The 18371-nt window shown below is 33.1% G+C and overlaps 1 protein-coding gene across 1 annotated transcript; it reads left to right on the plus strand.

Annotated features, from left to right (window-relative positions):
• Positions 1-5306: 5306 nt before the first annotated feature.
• Positions 5307-18085, plus strand: LOC132745028 (mucin-5AC-like). Its single transcript, XM_060733863.1, has 9 exons — positions 5307-5572; positions 7195-7233; positions 10499-10834; positions 11415-11543; positions 13149-13262; positions 13702-13737; positions 14011-14436; positions 15258-15345; positions 16487-18085. Exons 1-9 carry the CDS (start codon positions 5464-5466, stop codon positions 16572-16574), a joined length of 1365 nt encoding a protein of 454 aa, XP_060589846.1. The 5' UTR covers positions 5307-5463; the 3' UTR covers positions 16575-18085.
• The last annotated feature ends 286 nt before the right edge of the window (positions 18086-18371 follow it).

Here is an 18371-nt window from a genome sequence, read left to right on the forward strand (position 1 = left end):
TATTACAAAAACTTTAACGTAAATTCTAAGTTGAAAAAGGGGCATAATTCTGTCAAAATGCTTGATACAGATACCTCCTCCTGTTTACAGGTTGGGGTAATGATGATGAACAAGTGTGCAAATTTTCAAAGCCATATGTCAATGGACTTTGAAAATATTTGAACTATTACAAAAACTTTAACGTAAATTCTAAGTCGAAAAAGGGGCATAATTCTGTCAAAATGCTTGACACAGTTACCTCCTCCTGTTTACAGGTTGGGATATTGATGGTGAACAAGTGTGCAAAGTTTCAAAGCCATATGTCAATGGACTTTGAAAATATTTGAACTATTACAAAAACTTTAACGTAAATTCTAAGTCGAAAAAGGGGCATAATTCTGTCAAAATGCTTGATAGAGTTACCTCCTCCTGTCTATAGGTTGGGGTAATGATGGTGAACAAGTGTGCAAAGTTTCAAAGCCATATGTCAATGGACTTTGAAAATATTAAAACTATTACAAAAACTTTAACATAAGTGGTTACGCCGACGCAGACGCCGACGCTGACGCCGACGCCGACGCTCGGGTGACTACAATAGCTCTACTTATTCTTATCGAATAGTCGAGCTAAAAATGAGAAGGATAAGTGCAAGATAGATGCTCCATCTCCTTACAAAAGAGCAAAAACTTGCTCGGGCAAGAATCTCCAAACAATGAGAGACAGTAGTGAATAATCTCCCCTGAGTACTCCCTATAAATAGATAGGTCCTAAGCTATTGGATTACTCGGACTTTATCGCCTATTTCTTTGTAGCAAACTAAATTAATTAGGGCTAATTATGATCATTTGTAATATTCAGATTAGATATTGCGATAAGATGTAGAATCTGTTGACATAAATGAAACCTTTTTTTCTTAAGGTTTACATATTTGTTGATGCATGTGGAAATAATTGATTAAGACATATCAACCTGTCTTACATAAAACTCAACGATAAAAACAAAGGATTCCAAATATTTGGACCTACTTACATTTTGGTTAACCTCGGATTTTATCAAGAGAAGATAATCCACTACTGTCCCTCATTGTTGAAACAGTTCCCTAAATACAACAATCGATATTTCGTAAATAGCATTCCTGGCGATGAGATGCGGGTTCACTTTTATGAGCCCAAGCGAAAGATACATAACATAATATGGGCAATCGATGGTAATCAAAGACCTTGCATAGTGAATAGCACCATGAGCGTCAAAATGTCATATATGTAATTTTTTTTACCAATCAAGGTCCTGCTATTCAAATTGCCCGTACCAAAGGGTAAATCTGTAAATGCTAGGTATTTCATATTAAATTAAAGTAATATTTAAAAAACCGTCGACCAGCAGTTGGTCTCCGTGGTGTCAGGTTGTTGCATGACAATGCTTCATCACACAAAGCGGCCACTGTACACAGGAAAAGGTTGTCGAGCTTCCCCAACCTCCTTATACGCCAGATCTGCCCCTTGTGACTTTTTTCTATTTTCGAGGCTAAAAAAACACCTTGCTGGAAGAAAATATCAAACGCGAAAAAATCTCGGTTCGGCTATTTTCCAGTGTCTGACAGTATACCTCGACAAGATTATGAAAACGCATTTAAAAATTGAATTAAAAGACGAAAACTTTGTTTATCACATGGTGGTGAGTATTTTGAAGGATTGAAATGATTGTTTTGGCACTGTTTGTTAAGCACTTCTGATAACTGACACGGTTGCATTCATATTTGAACACCCCTCGCACCGTTAACTGTCAGATTTGAATATGAGAGCTTTTATAGTCTTCAACTAGGTACACTGTTCAATAAACGTTGTGCTCAATGTTGTATCTTTGCCGTTTTGAATTCTTTCGATGGGTAGTTATAACTCTTTTTTATTTATACTTTTTCAATATATTCATGTGATTTAGATATATACTCGTCCTATTTTGCAAACGATACTACGGTCCTGAAATATTAGCATTAAGTAAGAAAGACAAAAGTTTACAAGTGCTACATTATCGACGAATTCATCTCCGCTTCAACATGTACTTCTCGACCAATTAAAAACGCGTACGATCATTTGCCCTTGATTGAGATAATATTCTTATCATACCTTTAATTACTACTGAAAGGTGACGAAAAGAGGGAACATTTCCTAATTGAGTAGAAGAATATATCGAATTTTGTTTATATCAATGTAATAACTTTTTAGAGTAGTTCTGCACATTTCCTTGTACATTTTATAATTTTGACGTCTCTATATGCTAAAAATACAGAGAAAAATAATGATCGGTAAGTTTAACTATGTACCTTACAAAACCCATGGCCTGTATGATAATGCATCCGTCATAAAGATAGAAAATGTCAATGGTTCCAATGGTGTAACAAAACTGGTCGTATTAAGCTTTTTAGCAAAGCATATTCATGAATTCTATAGATATTATTAGAATTCTAAGTATTTTCTAACCACTAATGGGCTTGGAACAAACATGCACATCATTCATTTTGTCCGGTCTATCTAGTGGTGCCAAGCAAGTTTGCTTTAACCGTTAGGCCGGCCTGCAAGCTGATGGAATAATTTGTCAAGACCATAGTAAATAGTAGTCTAAGACCAATATTGACTTCCCAAATTTACATTGAATATATGTACAAAGTTAACTCCCCGTTTGTTTTGTATCATTAATTGCATTTGTTATAGAAAATCTAAGAATTGCAGCCTCTCTATTAGCCCAGTTTAAATCGTTTCTTTTCCACACACATAAATATGGTGTATCACCCCATCTTGACAATAGTAAGATTGTAAGTTCCTTGTAGATCGCATGTATTTTGTTGACCTTATGTTTATAACCTTCACTGATAAGTCATTTTCTTGTACAGAATATTTTGTCCTAAAACAATTTGGACAAAAACATTATAGCCTGTTAGTAAATATCCGGATATAACACACTTTAAAAACGTGTTTAAAACAAGAAACAGCTCTGTATTAATCATGGTGTAATAATGAATTATGATAAAACATCATTACTTTGGTATAGATATTATATTCTTTATGCATATTTCGTTATTTTTTCATGCATTTTCAAAACGCCAGTACATGTAATTCTTTTAGCTAGTTAAACTAGATACATTTTGCATCTCTTAAAAAGTATGACATCATAGACCCGGACAAAACAAAACTATCACACAGTCAAGTGGGACCGGAAGTTGTAGTAAATTTGAACAATTTACGAAATTCGAAGTTTCTATACAGGAAATACTAATATATGCACCAGTGTTTAAACTTACATCAGTTATATAAGGCTAAACCATTTTATGTTGTTGTTTTTTCTGTTGTTTTTTTGCGGGCGGGGTGGGGGTGACTGGCTGGTGCAAGATCATTAACATTTCTAATGGCTTCTAGTAAATCAATGAATACATTTTTAAGACTACGTTCTCATGCTTATTTTATTGTCAAATTGTCAAATGAAAATAAAAAAAGAAATAAGAGAACATGTATATGAACTTGATAATGGGATTGCAAAGATATTCTCAACACCTTTCTAAAATGTGTACACTCACTGTTGTGTGTGTAAAAGATTTGCGGTCGTTGAAAAAATGCCAGTAACTACTTTTCAGTGTTTGGTAATTTTTTCTGGGTCCTGGGGCTCATTTTTTCAATTACATTAAATTATGAGAATAAAATACCGCTTAAACCGATGCATGTGGAAGGGATGTTGGGAGTGAGAAAGAGAAGCACTATTAATTATCTTTCATGTTTCATTTTCATCTCAATGAAAACTAGCGCAATACACGTGCATTTGGTCATTTACAAATACAAAACAACTTACGGCAAAAATACAAGTAAACTTATAAACAAATAGTAAATAACATAACTAAATTATACTTCGGTAGTATAAGATCACAAAACAAGTAAAAAATGATTTTCAAAATTCATGAAGAACAGTCTCAAATAAAGTGAAGCCATTTGTTTCAGTTGGGCACAGGTTACTATGTCTATGTGAGAGTTAATTAAGTAACATTTTAACACGAGAGTGGTTTTTAAATTGTTAAAATGTTCACTAAATAAAAAAAAACTTAATGTTTAACCTCATTTGACACCGCTGGAACGCCTAATGGAGATTATTCTTATATCAAAATAATTTGCATCCGTAAATATATATGGACAAGTCTTCGAAAACAAATGTTTACCAAAGGTGCTAAACGGTCAAAGATAAAACTATTCATCGTCTTCTTATACCTGAGAGGAGAAGACCAGAAATGCTCACACAATAAAAGTCCCCCTCAAGTTTTGGACAATTGATCAACTCATAATACCGTATTACTGAGTATAAACTAACCATTTTATTGCTTACTATGACCCGTCGCCGGAATGCACGCATTGGTTATGATGATTTTCTAATTGCTAGCCATAATATTGTTTTGGTCACATGTTACAATGGAACGCGTTTCACGGACAAAAAAAATCGAATTTTCTTTATCATAATAAGTCGATCGAAACACAACCCATTGCAATATATGTGACGCTGTATATACTAAGTTATACAATAAACAGAAAAAGACACACAATTTATTTTACGTGGTCTGCAGACGTCCATAACCTTTTTTGTAAGTTATACAGTTATTGGTAATGGATACACATTTAGTGCATCGGTATGTTTTGGTTAAAATCATCAGTGATATTTAAGTAATAAATTCATAGTTGTAGATTTCACTTTTTTCTCAACTTCAAACTGCATATTACACAGTACAATAATACCAAACCAGTATGTCGCAAGGATTTGTAAGTCTGCGATTCAAGACCCTTGACCATAAATACCGACTGTTATTACTATTACACAAGGGTAAGTTGCAAATGTTTCTAAATCATCAACCAACCAAAGACCCGTAACCATAGATACACAACCGTTCTACTTTATATACAAGGGTTAGTTGCAAATGTTTCTAAATCATTAATCAAAGACCTTTGACCATAAATACCCAACTTTTATTACTATTTCACAACGGTAAATTGCAAATCATCAACCAAAACTCTTGACCATAGATACCCGACTGTTCTTGCTTACACAAAGGTACGTTACAAGTGTTATTGAATCAGCGACCAACCAAAGACCCTTGTCCAAAGATACCCAACCGTTCTAACTTATTCAAAAGGGTTAGTCACAAATATTTCTATATCAGCGAGCAAGCCATTGCTATTCATCCGTCCTTTTTATTTGCAATTGTTCGTTAAGCTGTGTTTTCTACTTTGCGATATTACACTGCGATTAAATGGTACGACACGACACGAGTAAACTAGTGTTTTTTTCTGAATCTGTGCAGAACCTAAGTATGTAGTATAGATCCTGTATGTAATGATAGTAACGTTTCCTGTCATTATGAGTGGACTGGAAGACTTACATTCTTGTCACGTGCACTAAAGATTAAACAATTTTAAATCACATACTGTTTTCATATCTTAGTGTTTTGTTTGAAATATGAAATACAAAATGGACAAAAGATCAATTTGTTATAGAAAATTTGACGTTGGTGTATGGGTGAAAATTGCATTGTGTTGCGTTGTTTGGACATATCTCATAGATCTAGGTAATTATGAATTTAAACAATAATTCAAATGACTGACACCATATTTTTTAAAGATTTTTTTTTCGTGAGAATTTTGAACATTTTAAAATATCTGTATATTGATTACAAACATTTTTTTTGTATTCAACGGACTTTTACTTTCATATTTTTTACTTAAAATTAAATAAATTAAAAAAAAAAGAAAAATAGTTACGACATACGAGTACATGGGTCATGTCACTTGTCATATATATTTATGTCTCCCTTTTTTCACAGAAATTATTATGCACTGAGTATACAGCATATATTAAATCAAAAAAAATATTTTGCTCAAAAATATATATACTCAAAGATACAACTACAAGTGTATCAGAAACTTACAATGTCTGGTTTAACATCAACAAATATTTCAATTTTACATGTATATAAAATGATAATTTATATTGTTAAAACAATGAATGGCATTATACATAGAGGATATTGAATGAGTGTAAGTTCAATACTGAATTTATTGCACGAGTTGAATAAAATTATATTATGCGAGCCTCAGGCGAGCATAATATTATTATATTCAACGAGTGCAATAAAGTCAGTAATGAACTTACGCGAATTTAATATTCTATTTATCACATACCCAAAATAAAGACCGTTTAAAGTGAAATAAGAGTCATTTTCCGTTGACGCGCCTACAGTAGAACGCTAACATTTAGCGCGTCTTTACACTATGTTTGCATAACGCTAATGACATCACGTCAAAATATATGCACGGCCGTGCAATACCATATTTACGGAGTCGCAAAATCGGCACGGGTGTGTGATAAATACATGTATGTAACTGTTTATGATAAAATTATATACATGCAGTGCAATAATCAACCAAAAGCAAAAGTGACTTTAAAAGATATTTTGAATAAATAAAAACAAAATGCGTCATAGAAATAGAAATATTAAAAAACATAAATTAAGTGGTAAATGTATAGATGTAAACATTTATAACGGCTCTTGATCTTTCAAGTGCCAAGACAGCAAGTTCATAAGCTTAAAATAGCATCATTTATATACATGTAAGTACTCAGTCACATCATCAGTATGATACATTTGTATGTATTCAGACAACAGTTTCATAAAAAACTCATTAAGTTAAAATTGATTCATATACACATTCAGTATTCACTCAGAACAAAAAAAAACATTTATAGTTCATATACGTATTTACATTTTCATGAACATACATTTGTATTTACAAAAGCTTCATTTTCAATAAGGTCATAACCGTTTTACTCAGCATAAAACCGCTCGTTTTTTTTGTTCGTTTGATTTTACGGAGGACCAACTCAATTTAGGTCATAAGGCGCAGAAATAAAACCGCTTTACACACATATATAGTTACTCATTCTATAATAGCTTTATTTAAATAATTACTGTTACATAAGCTACATTGCTGAATGTAGTCAATTTTGTTCATGACTTATGTGTTCTATGGGTAACTGACAAATGTTCAACACATTTGAATTATAAATCATTTTAAAGTTAGTGTAGATAGTGTCTACTTCATTCAACAGTTTGAGTAATATATCTGAAATACTTGAAGTTTATTAAATAAAAATTCCTACCATATCATTTGATTTACTTTTTACTTTCAGCATATTCCGGATGTGCAACTTCGCTCCCAGAAAGTCAAGGTAAACACACATTTATTTTATACATTATTTCTTCTAAGATGTTTGAAAAGGATATTTTATGAGCAAATGGAAGGGTTTTTTTTATATCAAAAATATTTTATATAGTTACTAGTGTTTCAGAAATTTGTTTTATCCATTCATTCCGTTTGACCGAGGTAGTATAGTTGGTTTTGCATGATTTGCAGAGGATTTTTGACACTTTTCATTATTGCACACTGCCTATTGCGTTGACCTCCGTCACAATGCTTTAAACTGGTTCCAGTCTTACCTTTCTGATATATTTCAATTAGTAAATGTACCGGTATCTGGTGATTTAGTCAGGCCTTAGTCAAATGTGGTGTACCACCAGGATCTATTCTTGGGCCCTTCATTTTAAATGTATGTAAATTGTCTGCCCTTGTTTATATCAGCTTTTATTACTCGTTTATGCTGATGATTAAGAATTCTTGTGTTTGAAAAAGATAGCAGATTGAGATCTCGTAAGATGGAACATGCAAGTGAATGGCTTGTTGAAAACAAGCTGTCGTTGCACCTTAGAAAACTGAATCAATTCAAATTCAAGATCTCATTCAAGTTTAAATATTCCATGTAATGGTAATATTATCGAGGCTATGAAAATCAATCACATATTTTTTATATCATCTTTGATCACAGTATGTCCTCTGACACTTTCGATAAGACTTATTATTCAAAAACAAATACCCATTTAAAATTGTTGTGTATGAAAAAGGTTAAGTGTTAACTAGTTATACAAGAAAATAAGTGATATCTTAACTTATTGGCAAAGCATATAATGAAAATCTATAAGAAGCACTTTATCCCTTAAGTTTTGGTGTGTTTGTTCTTGTTCCAGTGCCTTGTTTCAGTGTTTTACATTATGCAACACGATATGTAAACAAGTCTGGGTTGTTGTGACATTAACATCTGAATTTTTTATTTTCCAACTTGATTTAGTGCATGAAATCTGTCAGACAGTCAGCATTATCTTTGCATAATTCTTTCTTTTTTATACCCCTTTTAGCTGTTTCTCTATTGGCAATTTTGCAATACTGTAATGATGGCAATGTGGCATTTAGTGTACGAAATATATGTTATACAGCATTGATTTCTACACAGGAATAATATTACGTTACGCATAATTTTATATGTTTTCTTCCACTCTTTAAATATTATGTAAGTTAATGTCTGTAATAAATATACCTTATGATGAAACAACGCCTTAAATGATGCATTAGTAAACAATAATAGAATCAAAGTATAAGTTTTCATTGATGCATAATTTAATCATTTGCGTTAATATACTAAGTATTATTTACATATTTTCTGTTTGCATACATGCAAATGCAAGAGAAAATACGCTAATTGCAGTACATACAATTAGCCACGTGCAAAGCAATAAACTTTATCACAACTTTGTGTTGGTCTCTGCAAAACTGACCATATATTTTAGCGAAATAACAAAGACAAAGAACAAACAAAAAACTCGTCATCAAGATAACAACTATTATTCAGCTCCTCGTATCTAATGCAATATTTACGAAATAATTATTACTCATTTCATAATTATATCTTTGTGATTCTTACAGCTCTTAACGTCGATCATCATATTAAGTTCAGCACGAAATTTATCAAATCTGACAGTTTTGTCGTTTTCAAAACAATACACATTTCTAAAACGTTTTGAATGGCAAAAATCACCACAGTATTTCTTCTCTGTACTAATTCAACCATTTTAAGATCACATTGAGCAAAAAAGAGATGTTTTGACATTCTCTCTTATCCAAGTTATATCGCAATTGATATAATAAAATTATATAAATATTTCAGTCAAAATATAGAATTTGGTAATCGTGAGTCTTATTAAATGATGATTGCTACACAAATGTTGGTCATAGAATTAAAGAATTACAACATAATGTGCATAACTTGAAAAACAAGATCGAAACTGTATTTGCTTAAAAATATTTTACTTCAATCTCCAATATATTATATAAATGATATATGGTTGTTTTTTGTTGTTGCTGTACTTGTTGTTGTTGCTGCTGTTGTTGTTGTAATGTAAGTCTAAACCCGGACATAACACTTTTCATTTGAAATGTGTTGATGTGCAGTTAACAGTACCACACGATCTCTATGATGCGGTTTTCATTTCTAAGTGTTGAGTACGACTTATTAGAGTCAGAATAATACAAGGTTGAACACAATGTGATATTCCCTTCCTTTTTAAGTTTGTCAAGCAGAAAACTATTTTGATGAACCGCTGTGTATTAAATTAAATAAAGCTGCTTTTAGTACGAACATATGGCACTATGCCCATTCAAGGGTGTATAGTGAGTGAACAGGTTAATGACAACAGAAGTTTACATTTTGCCATACTTTCTTTCAATTTTATAATTTACTTCGCATGAACCAAATGCTGAATGAAAAAAAAATTCACATGGCCCATGGGAATTTCTGTAAATAATCATCGGAATTTACCTGTTACATTCAATTTATGAAAAAGAGTGGGGCAGTCTTTTCGTATTTCTTACAATTCATCCTAAAAATTTTCCAATATCAACTGTTGATCAATCACCATTACAATCACCATTACAGTCAATCGTTTGAAAAATGTAGTCAATTCAGCTATACTTGACAATGACAAAAATGAGCATAATGTCACTTTAAACAGTTGATAATAAGTAAAGGAATAAGTTACATGGTAACAGCTTTAAGGATTTTGATAAAATATGATCTACAATGGGCTCTAGTTTCTAAATGATATTCTTTTAGTGATGTTGACATTCAGTTCTTACTCATAATAAATGCAGTCACGTGTATCCTTTGGTCTCACAAAATAGTGTATTTAAAGGCCGCTTAACCAAATATGCTATATTTTTTATTTCTCAAATACTTTTTGTTGTTGGTATCTCGCTACAGCCCCCCTTCCCACCACCTAAAAAGAAAAACAGCAAAAATTAATTTTGATTTCTGAGAAATGATGCGCCTTTAAGGTGTTCAAAGAAAATATGTGTTGAATAAGTGAAATATTTGGTCTAGATATTATTGAATCTCGAATGTGAAGAAAGTTCCTTAACCACTATGTTACTGTCCCCCACCCATCCTCTTCATATAATTTTTACATTATTACTATCAACAAATAAATAATGATTTGATTCAAACAAAGTTATAATTTTGGAAGCGAAGTATCCAAAGTGTCTTTACAAATATATACTTATAAAGTCGGTAACACCTTATTATAAGTAGTTCTATTATCTTTTTTCAGTTGCTTATATGTGTATTAACAGTGAAGCGACAGGTCAAACTGTTTATATCGATACAACAAAAGCAAAAGCAACAGATAATTCATCCGGGCCCCTTTGTATCTGTAATGCTGTGATATCCAATGCAAAATTTGTGAATGTCAGGGTTCAGGAAAAAACTGCAACATGTGGTTCCAAACTCAAATTTAATTTTACAAACAAACAAGTTGAGTCAGATGAGAACAAGTGCCGGTCAACAAAAGAATTGGTTCAAATAGAAAATCAACAAGAAGTGAGATTGTCGCTTGAGAAAATAAAAACACCGTACAGTGTTGATTTCTGTACAAAAATACAAATAGGTAAAAAAAAATGTTAATTGTTTGGCAGATTTATTTTTTATTTTAGAGATATGCCATAATTTTAAGATTCAATTTGTAAAAGGGCATTTAAACCTACATGTACATGTATATTATTGCATGCGTGTCATTTGGGAGAAGGTTTTTGAAATAATGGTGATAAAGGTTTGAAATTAAGTTTGAAAGGTGTTTACGTCGCATCATCACAGTATATAGTTCATGCATGGAGGAAGACCTGAAATGTCCTTCCGTGAGATATTTTTAGACATGAAAGGGCACCTTAGTAGAACCACCAACGGTTCCCTAAGCTAGCTGAATAACTTCCTCGCATGAAAATATCCAAATTCCTGTCGAGATTCGAACCCACAGAGGCGAGGGGCAGGCGGTTGGAAATCAACGACCTTAACCACTTGGCCCCTTTTTGCATTTTTTGTCAATAAACAATTCACAGGTTTTCCACTTAAAACACGCCTCTGACGCGCATGTATACAGTCACGTACGTGCACGAAAGGCATCAATACCTTTATATAAATACAGTGGACTTTAGTATAATATAAAATTATATACTATTTGCTCTCTACAGAACTGTGTGCCAATCCAGATGATTACCAGTGCAACACTAATGCTGAGTGTATTGCCAAAACAAACAAATGCGACAATTTTCCTGATTGCATTGATTCTGACGATGAAGATCCAAAGAAATGTCAAAACGGTTAATATTTCTTTACCATTAAAATAGTTTTGAAAATGCTCGCAAAACTTTATTTAAACAATATTAATACAAGTATTAATGGTACACTCATTTCACGCATTTTCCTTTGCATAACTTAATCCCATTAAGTCTTGAGTGGCATGTAAGCACCCTTGTACAGAACTCGAGTAGGCGTACTGTCCCTTATGAAGCTCTTATAAGTGCAATCAGTCAATCTTAAGAAATAAAATTTCCTGATTCTGATCACGGTCCTGCTGGAAGTAAATAAACATCGTTACCATTTTATTTTTTCAACTCACAGAAACTTGTTTCAAAATAAATACATTGAGTACACTAAGAACGTTCATTTTATCTTTTTGCAGATGACCTACAAAACCTTTCTTTTTATAATAAATGCAATACGCAAACCATTTAAATTGTGAATCCATTCTTCGCATTATATGTGAAGAATCGTTCTTCCTGTTTATTTACCCAGTTATCACTCAAAATAGTTTGTTAAGCAGTTTAGACCCTTTCCTTTAGATGAAATAAATATCTTGCGAAGGAGTGGAAACACATCGATTCAAATTGCATTGTAAATTTTGCAGTTTCGCATCGTGAATATTTTTTTCTTTGTATTGTCTTATTCTTATTCACCCTTAGACAGACTAAGTTGAATGTACCGTGTTTCTTGCATATCGCATTCAGAAGATTACAAAAGCGAAAACACGATTATTTCACTGTTTAATCGTGTTAATGTCTTTTTTCCAAGCATTCGCCAAAGTGTGACAAAAGTGTTACAAAGATATTGTTATATTTGTATTTTCTATTTACCATTTCGTCAATAAGAAAACAAGGAAACAAGTTAAATATGCGGCGGAAATACGATATCTAAAATGTGAAGTGTTTCGCAACACATCTGTCGTGTACTTGCTTGTTTTGCCATGACACTCAAAAAAAAAAGACGAAAAAGTACTTAAACAGCGAATAAATTTGTTATGAGTCAATGGAAGAATTGTCACTGACTTTGGCACGTATCAATATGTTAACAAAACAGGAACAGTCAAATGATTAAGTGAGCAAAGGAACCAAAATAGTACCCTTTTTGAACTTTTTCCGTTGACCTTAACCAAACTTGATATTTAGAATATTTAGGCTGAATGTTCCGCCAATTGATTTCTTGTTTCTGGCATACGCATTCTTTTTCTTGGGGACCATATGCCGCTTTTCGATGGATGGCAGTAACGTGCCAGCTTGAACGTTCCACTGTAACCACCGTTTGAACACATCTAATAATGTTTAAAATCTTAAATTTTACCATTTTATGTTCTGCTTAAGCAGGTGCTAGGGGGATGGACTGTAAGTTTCACTTTCCAGTACCGTCCATTAACAGGCTCAATGAAACTGAGCCTGTAACATTTTCAATTATGTCGTTTTAGGTTTTCTTTAGGGATTCTATTTATCTCTTTTTTAAATGATTAATCATGCTTTATCCTTTAGACCGTGAATGACCATGCTGAACAATTTTCATCACCAGCCAAATCCCTTTTGCATTTTCGAACCTATTTCACGTATCCATTTATATTATGTGCCAAATTTTTTTTCATAAGAATTATATTATTGTAGCTATGTGCTCGGAGGCATTAAAACCTTGCAAAAATGGAGCCCAATGTTATTCTGATGCGGATAGATGTGATAATGTGTCTAAGTGTGATGACGGTACCGATGAAGAAGGCTGCTGTAAGTATGTTGAATAATAATGAGGCGGTGTACCAGTGTGGCAGGTAATGGTTGGCTCACACAATACTAGTAACACATGAACAGGTAAAAGCAGATTGAACAATACAACATTCCAGTTTAGCTGTGTTAGTCATCGATATAAAATCAATGATTACAATTCCTGTTTTTTTTGAAAATATATCCGCGCAAGGCCGGAAAATTTACACTTTAATTGGGATTTTCCTTGGTTTTACTAGTTTTCCTTGTACTTCGACCACCAGTTTTGGAATTTTACGTAACAAAATGGAAAATTCTTCAAATTTACTACTTAAATAAGGGCTGTAGATAAATTATATTTGTCCTATTGTTGCTAAATGCACACCAAAAGCATTTGCAGTGGCCGGCATTCAATATCATGTACAGTATAAATCATAAATCTAAATCCTAAATCTTTTTACAGTTCTTGGCCAGGAAGTGTTTGATACATCAACGAAAGGTAAAATGCTCACCAATTTATAAATATTTAATTTAAAGAATATCATTTATGGTGTTAAAAAATGCAGAGGATCATTATTAATTTTCTTCAAACAGAGATTCTTTGACCAATACATTTTATTTGATAAATATAATACTAATAACAGATGTCAAATATAGCTTTTTTACAGATTAAGAAATTGACCCGATGTGTTTGTAGAAGATAACCCGTAATATTTGCTGATATTATTAATCACAGCTTTGAGTTCTAATCATGATTTTTGTAACTTGAAAGCACAACGTACGGATCCTATAATAAGCATCCAATGTTATGAAAGTACCAGGTTCTCGACAACAACAACAACCACCACTACCACGACAACCACCACTACTACCACCCCACCAACGACGACAACAACAACTACCACAATGGCGCCAACAACCACGACAACAACAACACAGTCGACATCAACAACTCCTACAACAACTCGAGTTACAACAATGGCTCAAACTACAACCACAAAAACAACAACGAAAACAACACCAACAACAACTTCGACAAGTACTGTATCTTCATCCAGTACGGAAGGGGATGAAACGCTAAGCAGCATGGAGTTAACGACAACACATAACTTTAAAGGAACAACAGCCCATGTAAATAATACTCCACACGAAGAAACTAATAAAGATGAAGATATCTTAACCACACTCAAAAAACCTTGTAAGTAATTGGCAAATAATTACGCGACAGTATTTTAGCTAAATTGCCAGCAACTATCAAACTGTCAACATTGTGACCAAAACTTTTGTACAATGTACATAACGTGTTAAGGAAACAATGGCAATTTATCAATTATTCTATTCTTGAAACATTTCAATTTTCTTCCATTTCACACGATCTTCGCCGTGTATTAAAACATTTTCACAAAAAATGAAACATTTTTTTAAAGATAGAGAGCATTCTCAGAGAAAATAGAAATTATCAAGAGAGGTCGGGCAACCGAGAATATTCTTGATTAAAGTGTCATAAATTTGTTAGGATTTTTATATTAACTAGGGAAATTACTTGTGATTTGAAAGCACTGTGATGAGATGACGACCTAATTGAGATAAGAAATAGTAATTTGATAAGGAGCGAAATCGATTTATTAAGCATTAACCAGTACATTTTTGAATTTAGTTTAGTCTAAACCAAATTATTGAATGTTGTTTTTACTAAAATGAAAGTGTTCATAAACATGACATTATGTAGCCAAATTTTTAACAACGTTTGTAACCGCAACGTGCCTGGATGATAGTCTCAATCCTTCTTCTCATACTACCAGCAGACGCCAATTGAAAAGCGATTTTGAGGAAAATTTTGCCATTCTTGGCACAGAGCTTGTTCCAGTTGTTGCAGGTTGAATACAGGTGGTTCGTACCTTTGCCCAAATAAAATTTAAAATTTTAGTTGTGGTCATGTCACCTTAGAGGTAAAATACCGGGTGTGTTAACTTATTTCCAGGTGTATAGCTTGTTTTATTTTTCAACTTGTCATTGCAGATGTCATAGCCGGAATGGTAGTTGGTGCTTTGGTCCTTATAGCTGTCACAACATGCCTAGTTTTAGCAGTGAGGCGAAAACAGAAAAAGTATATAAAGTTTATTTTATGCATCCGTAAAATGTAACCATGCTCCCCCATCCTACTCTACACTCCTTACGCAGGAAAAGAGGGACTTAACTCGTTTGGCATAAATCCAGTTTCCGATAAAAGTCAGATAATATCAATTGCCCTAAGGCAAATTGGTAATGTCTTTTCCTATTTGACGCAAGACAAAACCACCGTACCAATGTGACACTGCAGGAACAGGTAGAATCTTGGTTCACATATTCATAATCCATCACGCTATCCGTGGTTGGTTATGATCGACTGTACGAAGTATATGGAGAGATATCCCACTCCTTTAGTCGTCTGCGTCTTTTTTATGGCGTCCTGTATTTAATTTTTCAAACGTGTGGTCTCCTATTACTGCTATAGGTCTATAGGAACAATATTATCCAGATCATGTCTATCTAAAAATAGAGAAATTAAGAATCAACACGTCAAAATTGAAAATGTTGCAGGCTCGGTTTGATTGAGCCTGTTCACGGACGGTACTGTCATGTGCAAACTACCATCCACGCTCCTAGCACCGACTTAAGCAGAATTCAATATTTAAATATGAAATGGTAAAAGTTTGAATTTAGAAACATCCGCGGATGTGTTCATACGGCGGTTTTCATGGAATCTTCAATGTGACACAGTAGTGCCATTCCATGAAAGGCGGCGTATGGTCCCTAAGTAATAAAAAGCGTGTGGCCTAAACGAGAAAACAATGGGCGGAACTAAACAAAATGGAATTTTGGGATCAGAGGTTATGAAGCCTGCATATCACAGATACAACGTCAAAAGACAAAGTTTAAAAAGCAGGCAACATATCCTAAAAGACATTATTTAATTTTCATTATAAACTGTTCGGAAATTACTTAATTTTTGTTTAAATTTCCTTACAATATCTTAATGATTGTTTAAATTGCGTTAAAAAGATAAAAACATTCACTTGTTTTGTATTTAAAAACAAACTGCAAATCACAGTGGAGCACAATTTAAAAAAAAGATGCGCATATATTTTAAATACACAATAATTTAAATCAAAAGCTATGTGTATTTTGAAATGCAGCATTGTATTATGAGGCATAAACATTTAGAAATTCTCGGCATACATATTGTAAAACGAGCTTCTTTTTTTCAGATCTGATTCTAAGGACATAACAAACGATATGTGGATTTCTGGTAAAGATTCTGGTTCTGGGAAAGAACTTGAACCGCTGAACACGTGAAGCTTACGTGAATGACAATTTGTGTTTGTACAGCAGTTTTTGTGAAATGTTATCGTTTTTTTTCAACGGTAATTTGGTGGAGATTTGTGCTTGAAAGTTTGTGTGCTTTTATGCTTGACAATTTAGTAGTTTCGCAGAATTGACTAAGTAAATATTTAGACAAGAGGACCATGATTGCCCTGAAACCGCTCACCTGAATACAAACAATCTCCATGACAAGGAACAAGTAATATTGTAAACTTACTATCAACAAAAGCAGATGTGAAATCTAAATCTTAAACTGATATCACAAAGTTCATATTTGTATCTGTAATAGTACATGTTTAAAAACATTGCTAAGGGAAAACAACAGTTCAAAAAGATGTGTACAGAACAGGAAATTCAATGACCCCCTGGGGCGGGGTCAATTTTGACCCCAGGGCTTTTATTGATCGACAATCACTAGAAGATGTTTCATGCTAAATATCTAATTGCTAGCTCTTTGGGCTGTTTAAAAGAAGTTTTTTTTAGTTTTTATTATATGCATATAGGGAAAATTAATGATCCCCAATTGCAGGGCCAATTTTGACCCCAGGGCTTTTGTTTTAATAAACCACGTAGACCCTCACTAGAAGATGTTTCATGTCCAAAATCTTAGTTCTATTGAGTTTTTATAAGAAGTTAGTTTTATTATTATATACATAAAAGGACAAATTTAACCCCGGGGATTTTATTTCAACAAACGTGATAGACACCTATTCGACGATGTTTCATGCTCAATATCTAAGCTCTAGCTCTTTGGTATTTTTACAAGAAGATTATTAGTTTTAACTTTATACATATAAAGAAAATCAATCACCCTCCCCGGGCAGGACCAGTTTTGGCCCCAGGGTTTTTATTTGAACGAACTTTGTAGACACTTACTAGAGGGTGTTTCATGCTAAATATCTTACCTCTAGCTCTTTGGGGTTTTTTTTAAAATGCATATATGGAAAATCAATGACCCCCTGGGGCGAAGGCAATTTTGACCTCAGGACTTTTTTTTGAACAAACTTGGTAGACACTAACTAGAAGATGTTTCATGCTTAATACACTGCTCCTAGCTCTTTGGGGTTTTTAAAAGAAGATTTCTTTAAGATTTTACTATATACATTTAAGGAAAATCAATGACCCACCGGGCCGGGTCTATTTTGACCCAGGGCTTTTGTTTGAACTTTGTAGACACTCACTAGAAGATGTTTCGAGCAAAATATCTAGCTCTATTGGTTTTGTAAAAAAAAAATTCGTTCAGTTACCAACCAGAGTTCTGCATGAAATTAAATTCTTTAAACAATTTTCAATGGTAACCACCAAAGGAACATTCCTATGAAGTTTGGGTGAAATTGGCTTAGTTGTCTATGAGGAGAAGTCGTTTAAAGTAAAAGTTTACTGACGGACAGACGGACGGGACTCCGGACGAAAAGCGATCACAAAAGCTCAACTTGTCACTTTGAGACAGGTGAACTAATAAAGATGTGTCGTTGGAAGGACGACATAAAAACTTGGTGCTGTGTGGACGGGCATATACCTTGAGTTTTAAACTGATTTGTTATTATTATTATTTTATTTTCATGCAAATTTGGATTATATTATGTAGAAAATGTATAATATATGTATATATATAAGAATGTAATATTATTCAGTTATTCTGACAAACATTACGTATATGCCATTATAAAACAGACATTGTATTAGCTTACCACTTAATTTTACAATAAACAAACAATAAAAAATATAGGTTACTCCGATCCTCGACCACACGATTGATCTTTGTTAAGT

The sequence above is a fragment of the Ruditapes philippinarum genome, unplaced genomic scaffold (genome assembly GCF_026571515.1).
Source record: "Ruditapes philippinarum isolate M1 unplaced genomic scaffold, ASM2657151v2 ctg1553_1_1_1_1, whole genome shotgun sequence".
Lineage (NCBI taxonomy): Eukaryota > Metazoa > Mollusca > Bivalvia > Venerida > Veneridae > Ruditapes > Ruditapes philippinarum.

Bases quoted from the DNA above. Each gene is read 5' to 3' on its own strand.
- LOC132745028 (XM_060733863.1), top strand. From the start codon at position 5,464: ATGAAATACAAAATGGACAAAAGATCAATTTGTTATAGAAAATTTGAC. The intron at 13,263-13,701 runs GTAAGTATGTTG...ATCTTTTTACAG, and splicing joins TACCGATGAAGAAGGCTGCT to TTCTTGGCCAGGAAGTGTTT. The intron at 14,437-15,257 runs GTAAGTAATTGG...TTGTCATTGCAG, and splicing joins AACCACACTCAAAAAACCTT to ATGTCATAGCCGGAATGGTA.